This window comes from Sciurus vulgaris (assembly GCF_902686455.1).
Source record: "Sciurus vulgaris genome assembly, chromosome: 18".
NCBI classification, from domain to species: Eukaryota; Metazoa; Chordata; class Mammalia; order Rodentia; family Sciuridae; genus Sciurus; species Sciurus vulgaris.
The window spans coordinates 23,882,191-23,902,037 of NC_136479.1; the positions used below are offsets into that span (position 1 = coordinate 23,882,191).

At 36.2% G+C, this 19,847-nt stretch overlaps 1 protein-coding gene across 1 annotated transcript; it reads right to left on the bottom strand.

Annotated features, from left to right (window-relative positions):
• Positions 1-7,155: 7,155 nt before the first annotated feature.
• LOC306649502 (olfactory receptor 14A2-like) lies at positions 7,156-8,100 on the bottom strand (the record flags this gene model as incomplete). Its single annotated transcript, XM_079120522.1, has 1 exon — positions 7,156-8,100. The coding sequence occupies one exon, from the start codon at positions 8,098-8,100 to the stop codon at positions 7,156-7,158; it is 945 nt and encodes a 314-aa protein (XP_078976648.1).
• Between the last annotated feature and the right edge of the window lie 11,747 nt (positions 8,101-19,847).

A 19,847-nucleotide genomic window follows, 5' to 3' on the forward strand; every position in this document is an offset into this window, starting at 1 on the left:
TGGGGATTAATGCTTTATCTGAAGTTCATGTGGAAAAGATTTTCTCCTACTGTAGCCTCTCTTTTCACATAATTCATTTTTTCCATTACTGAGAAAAAGCTTTTTTAGTTTGAATCTATCCCATTTGTTGATTCTTGCATTTATTTCTTGCGCTATGGGGGTCTTGTTAAGGAAGTCTGGTTCTAAGCCAAAGTTATGGAGATTCAGACCTACTTTTTCTTCTATTGATGAAGGGTCTCAGGTCTAATTCCTAGATCCTTGATACATTTTGAATTGAGTTTTGTACAGGGTGAGAGATAGGGGTTTAATTTCATGTTACTATACATGGACTTCCAGTTTTGCTAGCATCATTTGTTGAAGAAGCTATCTTTTCTCCATTGTAAATTTTTGGCACCTTTGTCTAGTATGAGATAACTGTATTTATGTGGGTATGTCTCTGTATCTTCTGTGCCATTGGTCTACCTGTCTATTTTGGTGCCAATAACATGCTGTTTTTGTTACTGTTGCCCTATAGTAGAGTTTAAGATCTAGTAATGTGATACCTCCTGCATCACTCTTCCTGCTCAGGATTGCTTTGGCTATTCTAGGTCTTTTATTCTTCCAGATGAATTTCATGATTGCCTTCTCTGTTTCTATGAGGAATGTCATTGGGATTTTAATTGGAATTGCCTTAAATCTGTATAGCACCTTTGAAAGTATGACCATTTTGATAATATTAATTTTGCCTATCGAGAACATGGGAGAACTTTCCATATTCTAAGGTTTTCTTTAATTTCTTCTTTATTATTCTATATTTTCTTTTATTGTAGAGGTGTTTCACCTTTTTGTAAGATTGATTCCAAAGTGTTCTTTTGAGGCTATTGATAATGGGATAGTTTTTCTAATTTCTCATTCTGTTCATCACTTATGACTAAATTGCATTAGATTTATGTGTGTTGATTTTATATCTTGCTACTTTGCTTAATTCATTTATTTGTTCTAGAAGTTTTATGGTGGAGTTTTTTTTGGATCTTCTAAATATAGAATCATATCATCAGCAAAAAGTGATAACTTGAGTTTTTCTTTTCCTATTCATATCCCTTGAATTTCTTTGGTCTGTCTAATTGCTGTGGCTTGTGTTTCAAGAACAATGTTGAATAGAAGTAGTGAAAGAGGGCATCCCTCTCTTGTTCCAGTTTTTAGGGGGAATGTAGAAAGTTGCTTTCTTGCATTAGTGTAACTCTTAGAATTTTGGTCATATGATAAAACAAAGAAAACCTATCCTATATACCCCTGCCTTATGGTAACTTATTTGTAGTGAAGCACTGTACAGAGGATAAGGGCTCCTCTCCCTGGCCACCAGAGGACAGAGTGTCATGAGGCCAGGGATGCTACTCTCTGGTGAAGTTCATTAGGTGCTGGGAGAAAATGAAGAACTACTTGTCCAGCCCATCACCACTGGACCTTTCCCAGAAGCATTTCCCACTAAACCTATGTCTCACTTCCCATCTCCACGTTTCCTTTTTTGGTCTCTCAGCAATCATCATCTTGTCCTTGCATAACTTGACTGTGGAAAATAAAGTGTGAATGCCCACCACAACCTAGTGGGTTTTGTTCCAGAGATGCAAGGTCCACATGACATATGCCAATCTACAAAGGTAATTTACCACCTAAGTAGAATTAAGGACTAGAATCATATGATCAACACAGTAGATGCATAAAAGGCCTCTGATGAAATCCAGTGCCCATTCCTGTTACAAACACTCAAGAAAGCAGGGATAGAAGCAATTGACTTCAACATTATAAGGGATTAATACGACAAAACCAAAGCTAATATCCTGTTGAACAGAGAAAAACTGAAGATATTTTTTTTAAATCAGGAAGAACAGAAGAATATCCTCTCTCACTCCACCTCTTCAAAATAGTCCTTGAAATTTGAAACAAACAATGATGGAAGAAAACAAAAGTAATGCATATGACTAAGAAAAGAAGAAGTCACACTGTGTGGTGAACAAATGATCCTCACTCTGGAAGACCCATAGTACTCCACCAGGACATTTCCAGGGACTGTAGATATATTCAGCAAATTAGCAGGATTCAAGAACAATAGCTTTCCTATACTTGGCAATTTTCACGAAAATATCATGAAAATGCTACCTTTTACATAACGTAGATACCAAAAAACCTTTGGGATTAATCTAGCAAAGTAGGAGAAGGACTTTATGTGAAAACCACAGAACATTAAGAAAGAAATTTTGCACACTCTGCTTACTAATTTTAGCTGGTGTCCCCTGTGTCTATGTGTTTGTTTTGGTTTTCCTATTGGGTCCCCCACTTAAGAATACAAATACAAAAATGTCTACCTGATTGCGTCCCCTGCTTGTGTCCTTGAGTGCTTTTGTCAGCCAGGAAATTGACCTTGTTAGAAGACACTCTTCTTGCTCCTTTGTTCTGTTCCTGCTCCTGACCTTCTCACTCACATTTTGCCCTGATTGCCTGAACCCCTCTACATCTCTCTCAAGACCTTAGAAATGGAAAGATTTCCCATGTTCCTGGATAGGAAGAATCGATATTGTCAAATGTTCATATTACGAAAAGAGTTGCATATGTTAATGTAATTTCCATCAAAAATCAAATATATTCTTCATAGAACTAGGAAAAACATTCATTTGAAAAAATAAAGGACCAAGAAGAGCTAAAACGATCTTGAGAAAGAATGATGGAGGCACCACATTACCTGATCTCAAATTATACTATAGAACTATAATAACAGAAACAACATGGTATGGGCATCAAAATAGACAATCAGTGGAACAGAATAGAAGATAGTGCACAGAGACAAACACATATCTAATGTCATCTGATACTTCACAAAGGTGTCAGAAATTTATGATGGAGAAAAGAATGTCTATTTTAGTAATTGGTACTGGGAAAACTGTATGTCCACACACAGAGGAATGAAAGTTGATCCATGTCCTTCGCTATTCACAAAAGTCAAATCAAAGTGGACCAAAGAACTAGGAGAGCAGAAAATTTTGAAGCTGCTAGAAGAAAACATAGGGTCAATATTCCAATATACTGATGGCACTTTATTCCTTAACAAGACCTTAAAACTGCAATAAGTACACCCAAGAATCAGCAATTGGGACAGCATTAAATTAAAAACCTGCACAGCAAAAAAAATGATAAACAGCATGAAAAGGAAACCTAGAGATTGTGAAAAAAATGTTTGCAAACTACTGCTTAGACAGGGGATTAATATGCAGACTATATAAAGAAATACAAAAACTTAACACCCCAAATCATGTAACCCAATCAACTAATAGGCAAAAGAACTAAACAGACATCTCTCAAAAAAAAAAAAAAAAAAAAAAAGCACAATGGCTAACAAATATATTTTAAAAATTTGGCTTCCCTAGCACTCAGGAAAACCAAAATTACACTGAAATTTTATCTCAGTGTTTTAATGATCATAAGTGCAAATAAAAATAAATGACAGGATTTTTGCTCATACATTGTTGGTGGCATCACCAAGTTATTATGACAACTCTGCAAAGCACAATGGAGATTCCTCAGAAAGTAGGCATGGAACCACCATGTGAACCACCTACCCCACTCCTAGGTATTCATCCAGAACAACAAAAATCAGCAAACTGTGATGATCCAGCGACATCAGTGTTCACAGCAGTGCAACTCATAATACCCACGACTTCTTTCAGTCATCTTTTTTGCCACTATAACCAGATTTGACAAGAAAAAATGAAGGAGGTGCTTTAGTCAGTTTCTTCACTGCTGTGACAACAATAATGTTTTTTTTTTTTTTTTATGGGGGATTGAACCCAGGGGAGTTAAGCCAGTGGGCCACATTCCCAGCCCTTTTTTTAATTTTTAATTTTGGTGAAACATAGTCTCACTAAGTTGTTTAGGGCTGACTTTGAACTTATGATTCTCCTGCCTCAGATTCCCAGACTGCTGGGATTAAATATGTGCATCATTGAGTCTGGCAGACAGGAACAATTTTAAGGAGGAAGTGTTCATTTGGGAGCTTACAGTTTCAGAGGTCTCAGTAACAGATAGCCAACTCCATTCCTTGGGGTGTAAGGTGATGCAGAACATCATGGCAGAAGTGAGTGGTAGAGGAAATCAGCTGGGGACATGGCAGGAGAAAGAAGAGAGAGAGATTTCTCACACCACAGTAAAATATATACCCCAAAGGCATACCCCAGTGACCCACCACATCCTATCTGCCCAGCTATCTCCAAAATGGTTAAGGCTCTCATAATCCAATTATTTCACCTCTGAAACTTTTTGCATTGCCACACAAATAAACTTTTTGGAGACATCTCATATGTAAACCATAAAAGGAGGAAAGTACATTTGACTGAGAGGTTCTGAGGTTTCAATCATGGAGGACCATCTTCATAGCTCTGAGCTGGAAGTGAGGCAGCACTTCATGGTAGAAGTTTGTGGAGGAGGAAAGCACCTTAGGACATGGCACCAGAAGGCAGAGTGTGCTCTCCAGGGACAAAATACATACCCCAAAGGCATGTCCCTAGTGACCCACTTTTTGCCACCACACACTTCCTGGTTGTAGTTACCAACCAGTTAATCCATTCAAGGGGATTAATGCACTGATTAGGTTAAAGCTCTCATAACCCAATCGCTTCACCCTGAAATTTTTTGCTTTGTCTCACATATGACCTTTTGTCCATACCTCATATCTAAACCACACCATTATGGAAAGAGTCCAGGTTCTGATCAATAGATGAATGGGTTAAGAAACTGTGGCATATATGCATAATGGAGATTTACTCAGTCATAAAAAAGAATGAAATTGTGGCACTTGCCAGTCAGATAATGGAGCTGAGCACATCATGTTAAATGAGATATGCCAGACTAAGAAGATCAAGGGTTGAAATTTTTTCTCATATGCTGAAACTCAGACAAAGTGAGGGGAAAAAAGGAAGGGTTACATATATAACACAAAGGTATAGGAAAGTTCAACAGAAAGAGGTTGAAGAGGAGGGAAGAGGGATGAAATGCAGAATGCTTTTAACAGTATTTCACTATGTGTGTGTATAAATACACCCCAGTGGATTCCATCTTCATGTATATCTATCAATCACAAATTTAAATATATGTAAATAAGTGGAGGGTGAACCAGGAGTGTAGAAGGGCAATAGAGGTAGGCAGGTGGGGAAGAAAGGGGGCACTAGGAATGGAAACAGAAAGATGAAAAGAATGCTAGTGTGTTATATCCTGTCATTGTGTTATATCTTTTACAGTAAGAGTTCTGAATTTTTTTCAAGATTGTTTTGAATGCTTAAAGTTCCTTGTCAGTATAAAAATAAAATTTAAGGATCAGAATATAGTTTTCTTCAAAATATATTTGGAATTTTGATAGTGTTTTCACATACAGTAGTTTCCCAACTAGTCCTAGAAGGTAAGGTAGGGATATGTTATTACTCTCCAAGTGAATGCCAGAAATCACATATAATACTTAACCTGGTATGTTATGGCTTTTTTCTATACATAAATGCCTAGGATAATTTTTAATTTATAAATTAGGAACAGCAAGAAGTTAATATGCAATAGTATTAGAAACAGAAAAATTATTATAAGTACTGTGAGAACATTTATTTAAATTCTGTGCATCATTTATTTCTACAATTTTCCATTGGATGTATTCTGACTTTCATTGACTATAAGTAACTGAACTCAGAGAAAAAAAAATCATTGGTAATGTGTGATTCCTGGACAAGATATGGAAACCTATAAATAGAGATAGTTTGTTTTTTACCTATATGATATGAATGTTTTCTATTGAAATTTATCTTTCTTGTCTAATTGCCTTCATTAGAACTCAAAAACAAGGCAGTTTGTGGCCAAGTTTAATGCTAACCTCATCTCCTTCCTTCCATGTGAGGGATTTATCTCCCAGGGCTGTGCCAGGCTTGGTGACATAGGTATTGTGTAAAATTGCCTTTCTCTTTCTTTATAATTTTGTTTGTAAATAAAACATTTTCAGTTATTTATAAACCTTCCACATAGTAAAAATCTATTTTAATTTTTATTCTCAAATATTCAAAGAATGATATAAACAATGATAAAATACATCTGCAAAATAATCAGCAGTCCAAAATACTAATCTTGACAAATAGGATAACAACAAGAACAACAAAAACAGGAATTAAGGAATTGGTAAGTTGAAGAAATGCAAGTAAATTCAATGTTCTTTTAATATTTCAAATAAATAATCTTATAATAATATAGTTAAAATAACAAAATGGAAAACACATTCATATTGTATGTTAACATTTGAAATATGGAATATAACATGAAAATGGAGATAAATGACAATTTTTGCCATTTTCTGGAAAGTTTGAGAGCAAGAATTGTGTTTGTTTCCAATCTTCATCACCAGTGCTTCAGACTTAGCATTTATATCTATGCTTATGCCAAAAATTCTGATTTTAGGTTTATGGTTTTACATTTTAGGTTATGTTTTACATTTTTGTAGTCATAAACCATATGAGTTGCCTGTCTTAGAACTAAATATTCATTATTCTACAAGCACAGGTCATTGTGCACTAGAATCTTGGGAGCAGTCAGGGCCACATTTCTTTGTGCAGTCTTCAGTAAAGAATGTGTCTTCTCACTTCTTCCAACCCTAGAAGTTCCCTTCATTCTGCAACATAGGACCACTTCCAGCTTTAGTGACAGCAAGGTAAGACCATTCTCCCACAGACATGTCCTTCTCTGAGGAAAATCTTAGTCTTCAGTTTTTGTATGTTGACGTAATTGAATCATGACCACCAACCAGGTAGAGTTTTATGTTAACAGTTTCTGAGGAGCCAGCAAAGGAGAACTTTCAGAAGTCATTCAGAAGCCTGCTACAGTGCCATGGATGTCCAAATTACCTGGATACAATCTAAGAAAGTTCATGCTCAAGAAAGGTCATGTTGGTTCTGAGATATCATTAATGATTAATGGTCATGAACATATAAACCTCATTCTATTGTTTCAAAAATAAAATACATACCTATAAAAATCAAGATATTCAATTATTTACCTTATATCAAAATGAACCCACATATCATTAAAAAACCCACAAAACAGCAATTCATAAAGATATGTCATTGTTCCTTCCTAGAGAATAGTTCTATTGTTTTCCCCTTAAAACTTATAATGAGGTAGTTTCCATAAAATCTTCCACAGAGAAGTTTTGACATCTTTGTTCCTCAGGCTGTATATTATAGGGTTCAAAGATGGAGGCATCACAGAATAGAGAACAGACACCACAAAGTCCACAGGATGTGGGGATTCAGGTACTGGCTTCAAATAGGCAGTAACACCAGTCACAAAAAACGTGGTCACCACTATGAGATGAGGCATGCAGGTGGAGAAGGCTCTTGACTTCCCTTGTGATGACGGCATTCTTGTGACAGTTTTAAAAATGTACACATATGAAAATCCAATGGACACAATGCAGAAAAGTGCATATATGACTCCAATGACCACACTCACATCAATGGTGACATGCAACTTTGAACAAGAAATCTTCAGCAGAGAGGGGACATCACAGAAAAATTGTGGAAGTTTTCTGGAGCCACAGAAAGGTAGAGAGAAAGTTCCTGCACAGTATAAGACCCCAAACAAACCCCCAAGGAACCAGGAGACAGCTACCATCTGCACACAGACACCCCTGTTCATGATGATATCATAGTGCAGAGGGTGGCAGATGGCTACATAGCGGTCATAGGACATGGCTGTAAGGGTGAAAAGCTCAGCTCCAGCAAACTGAATTACCAACAGGACCTGCGAGACACATCCCAGGAAAGAGATGGTGCTTCTGTGGCACAAGGAGTTCAGGATGAAGTTTGGGACAGTGACTGAGACAAGGCAAGCATCAAGGAGAGACAAGTTCCTCAGGAAGAAGTACATGGGGGTGTGGAGACACTGGTCCACTGTGACCAGGATGATGATGAGAAGGTTCCCCACCAGTGCCACCAGGTAAATCAGCAAGAACAGGAAGCCATGTGCAACCTGGAGCTCCTTGGCCTCAGAGAATGCCATGAGGTAGAACTCCATCCCCACCGTGTGATTGACCATGGACACCATGCTGTGTACCTGCTGCAGGGAAAATGATAGTGGACACATGTCAGGTTCAGGCTGAGCCATTCTCTTGACCAGGGATGTGTGCTCAGTTCTGTCATGTGATAACACATGCTCTCCTAACACACACTAGGTTCAATGACCATCCCAGGGTGCCACTCCCAGTATGCATCATAACACAGGCTGAAAAGGAAGATCAGGGAGAGAATTGAAAAAAATTGAGACTTTACATATCTACTAAAAAAATTTATAAAACTTATCCTGAATCATTTCTGAATTTCTACAAAAAACTACTGGAATAAGCCCATGAACTTGTAAAGCAGCTCAGAGAAGGAGTTCTCATTGTATCATATTGAAATAAATCTGTTTTGAATACTTAGTAATATTTTCATAGACAGTAAATTTTTTCCTATTTTATTATTAAAGACATTGAACAAGAGAATAAAAAGCTTATGGCAAAAAGGAGAGATAAAAAGTGAAAGAAAATTTATAATCATGTAAATGTATCATTATAATGAAGAAATGATAATGATATTTGGTAAGTTAGAGGAGCACAGGGAGTATGGGGAGAATGCTCACCATTATTATCCTACAGGCTGTTTTTATATGCACCCATACACAAAATCCTCTCTCTCTCTCGCTCTTAGACTGTATTTCCACTGATTTACAAAAAAAGGCACAGATAAAAATAGCTTTATTAAGTAGAAACAAAGGAGTGCTGAGCATCACAAGGTATAAATTTATCCTTCAATGTAAATGGGTAATCTAGGGTTTGAGAAAGAAGCAAATGTAGAAAAATATTTTATGTAGTCAATACAGAATAACTTTAATTGAATTTGAGTAAAAATAATGCATTTTGTAGTAAATTAGATATGTAGCTATAGATCTTTAGAAAATAAAGCAATTGCTTTCTACAGAAAATGATACTTTGCTAATTATTGCCATTGGCTTCTGTCAGACTTGTCAGGCTTTCTCCATCTTCTGAGTTTGAGAGGAATTAAGGCCATTTCTAGGTAAGATAGCAGAACCCACCTACTTCCTAGATTTCAAGGATGGTCTGTTTGTGAAGTTTAGAGAATTGTTTTTGCAATTCAAACAGATTCTGTCAAGGCAGTATATGACACTTACTCCTCTGAGGACCCCATCAAGTTGACATTTCTGAGAGTTGGACTGTGAAATTTTGCAGTCACAATGACTGAACTGTGTGAGCCAACAAAAGCTGACCAGGCTGCAGTAGAGCTCGTGGGGAGCCATAGTGCCTGTGCTGACTGCCAAGCAGACACTCCTTGGTTGTGCTGTCTGGGTTATTTCCTTTCCTGGAAATAAAGCCTTAGATTTTTAAAACTCCCAAGTAATCCTCTTCTGAAAGGACCTACTTTTCTATCACTTCTTCCAGTGGTTTATGTACATTATGTGTTATAAAACCTAAGAAATAAGTTCACTGGAAAAGAATTAAAGGCAAATGTGGAGGGTGTTGTATAAGAGAAAGCCTTTAAAAAACAACACTAACTAACTTAGAGATTTTTCTGGTTCTCTTTGGCTCTAGTTCTAGTTGTAAAATAAGGAATTAAAATTCTGTGATTCCTAAGAAACTCGCTTTTCTAAAATAGGCTTTTTGCTCCATGTACATAAATTTTAATCAAATTCAAAAGCTAATTGCTAAGATTTGATTATTACATATTGTATGCATGTATTGGAAGTACTGGGATATCATATTGCATCCCATAAATATGTGCTATAATGTGCAATCAGATTTCTCAATCTTAAAGTGAACACTTCAAAGGAAATTTAGATTTTGCTTAGATCAGCTTCTTTCTTGAAAACATGCCTGGCTTTGTATATAGTTCATGGAGGATGTTTCCTGCCCAATAATTTCCCTACCATCTCCTGAAGTCCCAGTGTTCAGACTTACCTGGAAAAATCAGAACATTGAAGTTTTCTCTTAAGAATGTTCAGCTGTCTCTGGTGTGATGAAGAAGCTTACTATCTGATATCCTTCTCTTTTCAGTGAGTCTGAAATAGTTTTCACTGTACTACAAACCATCCTTTGGGAAAAGAGAGGACTGAGGGAGGAGTAGAGTGCAGTTATAACACGTTCATGGCTGGTCCTTGTGGACACTTGTTGGCCTGGAGTGACAGCAGTGTGTAGCCTGGCTCTGAGCCCCTGGGCCTCAGCTCGCTCTGTGCTCTGCCTCTTCCTGTAGTGCATTCTGAGAAGTCCCATCACTTCCCACCTGGGACACACTCCCAAAGCATTGGGTTTGTGCTCCACTGCAGTCAGACGGATGTATTTCCTCTCTGAAGTGGGAGCTCGAGTGTATGTTCGAAGGGGTAAAAAATTAGGTTTTAGTGATTTTTACTTCTTGTCCCTATAGTGTTTCCTCTGGTGGTTGGAAAGTTTGCAATGGGATCTAAAATGTATTTCATAATAAAGTATGAATACAGTAGCACAAAGAATCTGTTTGTCTTCCACTATACAAAATTCACACAAAAATGCAAGAATGATACTTATAACAATAATAGGAATTATAACTAAAATTTCATTTGTTATATTGAAAATGTAAAACAGCATAAATTCCCTGAGTCAAATTGCGCAAATCTAGAGTAGAATAACTTCAAAAGTTAAATGAAAAATTTAATATAAAGCTGTGAAAAACTGAATCCTAATTCCAAGGTAGAGGCAGGAAAGTAGTCTCCAGGAGAGGAAAATGCATGATAAATATTTAAGGAAGGAGTCCCTGGCTCATGTTAATGTTAACAGCCATTATGATCCAGTTCTCAGTTTCCCTCTTCTTCCATCATTTTCATCTGACATGATTTTTCCCTGCAACCCATATTGGGTGTGTTACACCTACAGTGTGATAATTGAGAAAATTGTATGGTCTGAAGAATGAAAGTAGTAGATCAGCTACTTAGGAAACAGCTTTCCTAATGACCAAAAAATTCTCTTCATACATAATCACATTACAGTTTGACACTCTTTCCTTCCTGTGTCTACAGCCTTCTCTACTTGATGAAATATTTGGTGTTTGGAGTTCTTGAAACAATTTATTACCTTTCTATTACAATTTTTCTCCTGGGCAGTTTGACTTCATGGCTGTCAACTTGTGTGGAGTAGCTAAGTTCTAAGAATTTGTCAGTCATAAGGGTTGAGACAGGAGGTCAGGATTCTATAGAAATCCCTTATACTGTGGATTGTCCCCATCATCCTAAGTAATCCTTAAGGCCATGTTTGCCATCCCAAAGTTATACAAGTGAAACAAGGTAGAAAATTTAACTCTCAAAACACAGAACTTACAGTTAGATACCATTAAAGGAAAGGCACAAGAAAAGGTCCAGTGAAGGCAAAAAGTTCAAAAGAGACATTTTAGGGAGATTCATGTTGTTATCTTCCACTGTTACAAGAGTTAGTCAAGAGGGAGGGAAATAGTCTTAAGATGGACATTTATAGAGAGTTTCAAATTGGCCAAACAAAATGTCAAAAAGTTATACCTTGCAGAGTGATGTGATTCATAAGTTCTTCTAATATCTTATTTCCTAACTAGATTCATCTCTTCAATGAACAGGGCAAAGAACATTTCCTATGCCCACTCAACATGACATAGTAACTGGGAAAATGTCCTATGAACTTTCTAATGTTTTTCCTTCCTTTTACAAATTCTTTTTTGCAGATTTTAGTCACTTTTAGATAGAGCTTGCTCTAGGATTCAAGTCATTCCCTTGGTTAACTGGGAAAATGTCCTATGAACTTTCTAATGTTTTTCCTTCCTTTTACAAATTCTTTTTTGCAGATTTTAGTCACTTTTAGATAGAGCTTGCTCTAGGATTCAAGTCATTCCCTTGGTTAAGAGAAGAAAATGTGTTCACTGAGTTTCTAAGAAATCCATGCTGACAAGATGTATCTGTATCAATGGGATAAGTAGAAAGAAGTGAATTTAGAGGAGGAAAATCATGTTAACCTCTTCTGACTTTTTTAGAAAATTCACTTTTAGTTCTGTGTATCAACTTGTAAATTATATTTGACTGGTATTCCTAATTTGAAATCTTCTTGTCAGTCTCTTTAGGATAATTCTAAAAGTGCAGGTATCATATAAATGTTTCTCCTATAAAAGCTTTTTAGCTCACTACATTTTTTTTCTGTTTATTGATAGTTTTTGCTTAAGTTAAGTCAATTTTGTTCACCAGATTACTTGGAAGTTTATTAGTGCAACCAGCACTAGCTAAATTGTGAAAGTGTAAGATTAACTCATAAACTCATATGAGACTAGATGGGGAAAATGGAGGGTGGATATTTAGAGATGTTTCAAAAAGCAACAAGCTCAGTGAGACATACTTCACCTGAAAAAATTAGTCCATAAGCTATATATGATTCATTTCATCCATAAGAATAGTTGAACTTAATTTTTCCCATTTTATCATAAATATAGATTCAACTGTCTTTTTATATGCAGGTAAGTTTACATTACTGTGTTGCTGTGTTTCATACACTTTTTGGTAAAATGCAAATAAAACAATATTCAGAATTGTTAGTGTTCTCCTGCCATGGTGGTCTCTGCAGATCCCTGGTGTTCTTGTGGTTAGGTCTGAGTTCCAGGCCCAACAGGAGCCATGCAGGTTCTTGGTGTCCCAAGAGGGAAACTGTGGTTTCCCCCATGCCCTTTCTCTTAATATCATCATCCTGTAGACATGTCGTAAGTTTTCACATGAGATCCTTCTTTGTTTCCTTAACTGCTCAGGAGGAAATGAAATGCCTTCTAATGTAGAACAAACCTGAGCTCCATGACAGTAATACCCACAAAGAAAACCAAACCCTTATAGATACAGAACAGAAATCAATTTAAAGCCACAACCACAACACTAATGACTATGAGAAAAGTGGGCAGTAAAATGTCATAGAATAAATGAAAAAGTTAAAAATTACTAAAAACAAAATAAAGACTGAAAGTGTGACATGAGAAAAAAGGAAATTTTGTTAGTGCATAATAAAGAATGAAAATAAGAGTAAATAAAAAATCAATAAAAAAATAGCAAAATGAAAATAGTGGTAGAGTAGATAAAGGAAAAATACAAATGAAAACGAGTCAGTTCCTCCTAGCTGAGAGGTTTGCTTGGATGCATGTCTTTCCAAGTGTGTGGTCACTGGTTCCAGAGGTCCTGAGCCTGCACGTGTGATAGGGATGTCAATGTCTGAGCCACAGTGAACCTTTCTTTCTGAACTGGCTTAGGCATTGCAGAAGCCACAACAGGTGGACCCATGTCCAGCTCTGCAGAACTCAATCTGTGGTGTTCTAGGAAGTGTCTAGGCCAAAGTAAGGCCTTCCCACCAGCTTAACAGTGGCATATGTGGCCCTGTGATATGAACCTCTTTCAGCTCCAGAGACTTCAGTGTGTGATGCTGGGGGTGGGGTGCATATCTACGCCAAGGAATGCTAATCTCACAAGCTCAACTCCAGCACTAGGTGGACCTCACAGGATGGGTTTATACTTAGCACCAAAGACTTCATTCATTCTGTGCTCCTAGGGAGTGTGGCAAATGTCCAAACCCTGTAGAACACAGAGGTTGTCTCTTGTAAGCAGGGACAAAGAAGTAGACTCTGTTCTGGAGTGGGAGGCACAGGAACTGAGGATTCTATGACCCTGTCCCAGCACTTTCAGAACTGACTCCTCACCATACCACCCACAGGTGGTCTCTCTTCTTGTCCAAGAGGACAGTATTACTTACCACTGTGTCCTTCACTCACCAACACAGCCTGCACTCTGCTTCCCAAACAATTCTGCAGGCTCATGTCAATTTCCCCACCACAGTGTCTACATGGCTTCTCCCACCTGGTCAAGATGCCAGTGTGTCCACAGGAAACCCAAAGTTCCATTGCTGCAAGTTTTCTGCTCCCCAAAGCAGTCTAGTCCCTAATGATTAAGCCTCCCTCAATAGGGCTTCTGGTTGTAGAACTCTGGGAGTTTGCTAGCAGTGTATTTATTTTCTAAAGCTGGCGTGCTTTGAAGGAGAAGACAGCATGACAGATCCCCAAATTGAATGCAAAGCTTCCATGGATCATGTGTTTCTCTTGCAACTAGGAATATGGTCTCAAATTACTATTGGGACTAAATACAATCTCCAGTGTACATTACGCTTAAGTATCTGGTTCCCCTGAAATTGTACATTTATAAGAGTCTGCTGAATTAACCTCTAACTACAAGACAAAAATGAAAAAGAAAATTCCATATGTTTATACTCTTTCATAGATAGTGAGATACAATCTTATCTATTCTACTTTTATTCTAAGATATAATAAGAAATCTATATACTTTGATAATGAAAGAAACAGAAAAGTTCACATTGCAGATTATATGAAGGCTTCACTAAGGGAAAGAACTGGCATGAGTGCATGCCATATCTCAGAGTTTCCATTTTACTTGTCTTCTCCCTTTCACCCTTTATTCTGTATTGACTAGAACTCACACTGTTTAAGCACTGAAAGTCAGTGGAAGAGGCACAAAGTTTCATTACCACTTAAGAGCTGATTTCCTTTCCATGGGATCCAATGGGCATTTGTACCTTCCTGGGCTTCATTGTAATAATAAAAAAAATCACTGTTTTGTACATCTGAACTTGGCAGAATTTGGCAAATTTAACATTTTAGCAAATTTAATATGTAAATGTGTAAAAATAATTGTACATGCTCTGAAATGGCTCCAGAAACATCCATTTATAAAAGAATTTTCCATAGCTATGTACTATTAGAAGATGGCAGAAAATTTAAGAGGTGGAACCTAGGTGGAAGGATTGGAGTTGTTTCTTTGCAGAGAATGGCAAGACCTTGGTCTCTTTTTGTCTCTCTCTCTCTGTACTATGGGCCATGGAGTTAATGGGCTATATCATGTGGTCTTACCATGATGTGCTGCTCCATTTAAGGTATTAATGCAGCGAGAGTAGCAGAGAATGGACTGAGACCTCAGAATTTGGGGGCAAAAACAAGTGTTTTCTTTTTAAATTTGATTATCTCAAATATTTTGTAACAGTAAGGGAAAGCTGACTCATTTAACAGTATACAACCCAATGGGATGATTTATTAAAGGCATTCAAGACCAGTTTGATATTTCAATATAAATTAATCAGTCCAAATATAAACAGGCTAAAATCATGAGATCAAATAACAAAAGCAGGAAAGCATTTGGCAAAATAAAAAAGCATTCATGATTTAAAAATCTCTCAAAACTCTAGAAGTAAAATTTAATCACTATCATATACAAAAAAAAAACATAAAGTTAATAAATGATATTTTCTGTCTAAGACTAAGGGAAAGAAAATAATGTCTACTTTCACCATTTCCATACATTATACAAAAAGTTCTAGAAAATGCAATAAAAAAAGTAAAGAAATGAAATGTATGTGAGGAAAGAAAGAAAATGAAAATTTTGAAGTTATACTCCATTTTCGTTCGAGGCAAAATGCATTCTACTGTCATGTATGACTAATTAGAACAAATAAAAAATACAAGAAAAAAAACCTAAATTTTTCACAGATGAACAATTTTCAATGCGTGAATTCTCAAATGATCATAAAACAACAACAACAACAAAAAACCCTCTTGGATAAATGAATTATAATGAGAAATTATAGCAAGTTTCAGGATTCAAGATAAATATACAAATGTCAGTTGTATTCTGATATGTCAGTAATGAAAATTACAATTTTAAATTAGAAACATAACTTCATTAACAATATCTCCAAAAATATGTAGGTATGAATTTAACAAAAGAATCATAACACCTATTTAAATTTTCAATGGAAATATCTAAGAAAAATTCAGTAAATGGAGAAAACATAAGCATTCATGAATAGTAAGATTTAATATTGTTAGGATGTCAGTATTTTCCAACTAGATCTAGTCAACACAGTATCAATCAAAATGACAGGAAGTCAGTTAATATGTTGTATTTCATTTTCCTCTCTAAGTATTCTGTAATTTCTCTTGTGAATTTTTTCTTTGCATATTTCTCTTATTCTTCAAAACTTTTCACCTTATTACTTACAGTCTGTAGTGTGTGTTAATAGGTATTGGTGAGGATATGGGGGAAAAGGTACGCTAATACATTATTGGTGGGACTGCAGATTGGGGCAACCACTTTGGAAAGCAGTATGGAAGTTCCTCAGAAAACTTGGAATGGATCCACCTTTTGACCCAGCTATCTCACTCCTTGCCCTACACCTGAAGGACTTAAAAATCAACATATTTCATTTACACAGCCACATCGACGTTTATAGCAACCCAGTTCACAATATCTAGATTGTGGACCTAATCTACATGCCCTTCAATAGATGAATGGAGAGAGAAACTGTGATATATATATAATCACATAATTATATATATATAATTATATATATAATACAATATTATTCAGCCATAAAGAAGAATGAAATTATGGCATTTGCAGGTAAATGAATGGAGTTGGAGAATAGCATGCTAAGTGAAATAAGCCAATCCCAGCAAACCAAGGACCAAATGTTTTCTCTGATAAATGAATGCTGATATATAATGGGGGTGAGGGGATAAGGAAAGAATAGAGAAATTTTGGATTGTGTAGAGGGAAATGAGGGGAGGAGTGGGGGCATGGGGAAGGAAAGATTGTGAAATGGGACAGATATCATTACCCTATGTACATGTATGATTACACGAATGGTATGACTCTACAGCATGAACAACCAGAAAAATGAAAAGTCATACTCCATTTGTGCATAAAAAGTCAAAATGCATTCTGCTTTCATGTATAACTAAATAGAACAAACAATAAAAAAGGAAGAAATTATTCCCATTTATCTAAAATGTTGGGATTATCCATATGTGTCTGGGTTCAGGCATGTTATAATTGGTTCAACAGCACTGCCAGTACAGTATTATTATTAAATAAGCTGCATCAATTGAATCAAATAAGAGAGAACACACTGAACTTCTCAACTACTCAGATATATTACAACTAATTAATGAGTTTGGTAAATTTAAAGAATAGAAAATACAAAATAGAATATACAAAACTCAAGTATATGTCTATGTTCTAGCAATGAATGAACTAAGAAATTGCAAAAATAATTTCAGGACTGGGTGTATAGCTCAGTGGTAGTTTATAGCATGGGTGAGGCCCTGGAGTCAATCCCCAACACAGAAAAAAGTCAACTAATATTATTTTAAAAATAATAGAATGTTCAGGAAAATGTTAACAAAGGATAGGCAAATTTATACTCTGAAAAAAGGAATCTTTTTAGTGGAATTAAAGAATAACCAAAGAAATGGAAAGATATACCATGTTTATAGAATGTATGACATTATCAAGTTAAAAATGTGTCATATTAAAATATACAAACAACACATTTCCATCTGATTATTTTGCAGAAATTCACAAGTTTAGCACAAAGTTCGTGCAAGATCCAATTAGCAAAATCAATACTGAACAAAAGGTTAACAAATTCATAGTGCTCACACAACAATTTTAAAACTTACTACATACAGTCCTTATGTGGTTCTGGTATAAAAATAATCATAAAGATCAATTAGATATAATGATTAATTCTTACGTGTGTGTGTGTGTGTGTGTGTGTGTGTGTGTGTGTGATTATTATTTATTTTTAATTTTTTGTCTGGGGGTTGAACCTAGGGATGCTTAACAACTGAGTCACATTTCCAGGCTCTTTTATTTTTTTAATTTTTTTAATTGTAAACAAATGGGGAACATCTTGTTTGTTTGTACATAAAGTAGAGGCATATATTTCTGTAATCATACATTTACATAGGGTAAAAGTTTTTGATTCATTCTGTTATTTTTTTCCTTCCCCCACCCCTCCCACCCCTCTTTTCCCTCTGTACAGTCCCTCCTTCCTCCATTCTTTCCCCCTTCTCACCCCCCATTATCTGCTTATCAGGAGATCATTTGTCCTTTGGTTTTTTGAGATTGGCTTATCTCACTTATCATGATATTCTCCAATTTCATCCATTTACCTGCAAATGCCATTTTTATTATTCTTTATGGCTGAGTAATATTCCATTATGTGTGTGTGTGTGTGTGTGTGTGTGTGTGTGTGTGTGTGTGTGTGTATCACAGTTTCTTTAACCATTCAATTAATCGAAGGGCATCTAAGTTGGTTCCACAATCTGGCTATTTTGAATTGAGCAGCTATGAACATTGATGTGGCTGTATCTCTGTAGTATGCTGATTTTAAGTCCTTTGGGTATAGGCCAAGGAGTGGGATAGCTGGGTCAAATGGTGGTTCCATTCCAAGTTTTCTAAGGAATGTCCACAATAGTTTCCAGGATGTCTGCACTAATTTGCAACCCCACCAGCAATGTATGAGTGTACCTTTCTCCCCACATCCTCGCCAACACCTGTTGTTGCTTGTATTCTTGATAATCACCATTCTAATTGGGGTGAGATGGAATCTTAGGGTAGTTTTGATTTGCATTTCTCATATTACTAAAGATGTTGAACATTTTTTCATATATCTGTTGGTTGCTTATAGATCTTCTGTGAAATGTCTGTTCATTTCCTTAGTCCATTTGTTGATTGGGTTATTTGTATTCTTGGTGTAGAGTTTTTTGAGTTCTTTATATATTCTGGAACTTAGTGCTCTACCTGAAGTATGAGTGGCAAAGATATCCTCTGTAGGCTATCTCTTCACATTGCTGATAGTTTCCTTTGCTGAGAGAAAGCTATTTAGTTCCAATCTGTCCCAGTTATTGATTCTTGCTTTTATTTCTTGTACTATGGGAGTCCTGTTAAGGAAGTCTGATCCTAAACCAACAAGTTGAAGATTTGGACCTACTCTTTCTTCTATAAGATGAAGGGACTCTGGCCTGATTTTACAGTCCTTGATCCATTGTGAGTTGATTTTTGTGCAGGGTGAGAGGGGTTTAGTTTCATTCTGTTGCATATGGATTTCCAGTTTTCCCAGCACCATTTGTTGAAGAGGCTATCTTTTCTCAGTTGTTTATATTTGGCACCTTTGTCTATATGAGAAAATTGTATTTATTTGGGTTTGTGTCCATGTCCTCTATTCTGTACTATTGGTCTACCTGTCTATTTTGATGCCAATACATGCCGTTTTTGTTACTATTGCATTGTAGTATAGTTGAATTTCTGGTATTGTGATACCCCCTGTTTCTTTTTCCTGCTAAGGATTGCTTTAGCTATTCTGGGTTTCTTATTCTTCCAGATGAATTTCTTGATTGCTTGCTCTATTTCATTAAGTACATGCTTTAGCTATTCTGGGTTTCTTATTCTTCCAGATGAATTTCTTGATTGCTTGCTCTATTTCATTAAGTACATCATTGGGATTTTAATTGTAATTGCATTGAATCTGTATAGCACTTTTGACAATCTGTATGGCCATTTTGACAATATTAGTTCTGCCTATCCAAGAACGTGGGAGAACTTTCCATCTTCTAATGTCTTCCTCAATTTCTTTCTTCAGTGTTTTGTAGTTTTCAATGTAGAGATCTTTTACCTCTTTGGTTAGATTGATTCCCAAGTATTTTATTTTTTTTTTTTGAGGCTATTGCAAATGGAGTTGTTTTCCTCATTTCCTGTTCAGCTGTTTCGTCACTTGCGTATAAAAATGCTTTAGATATATGCGTGTTGAATTTATAGCCTGCTATTTTGCTCAGTTCATTGGTGAGGTCTACAAGTTTTCTGGAGGAGGTTTTTGGATCCTCTAAATATAGAATCATGTCATCAGGAAATAGTGACAGCTTAAGTTCCTCTTT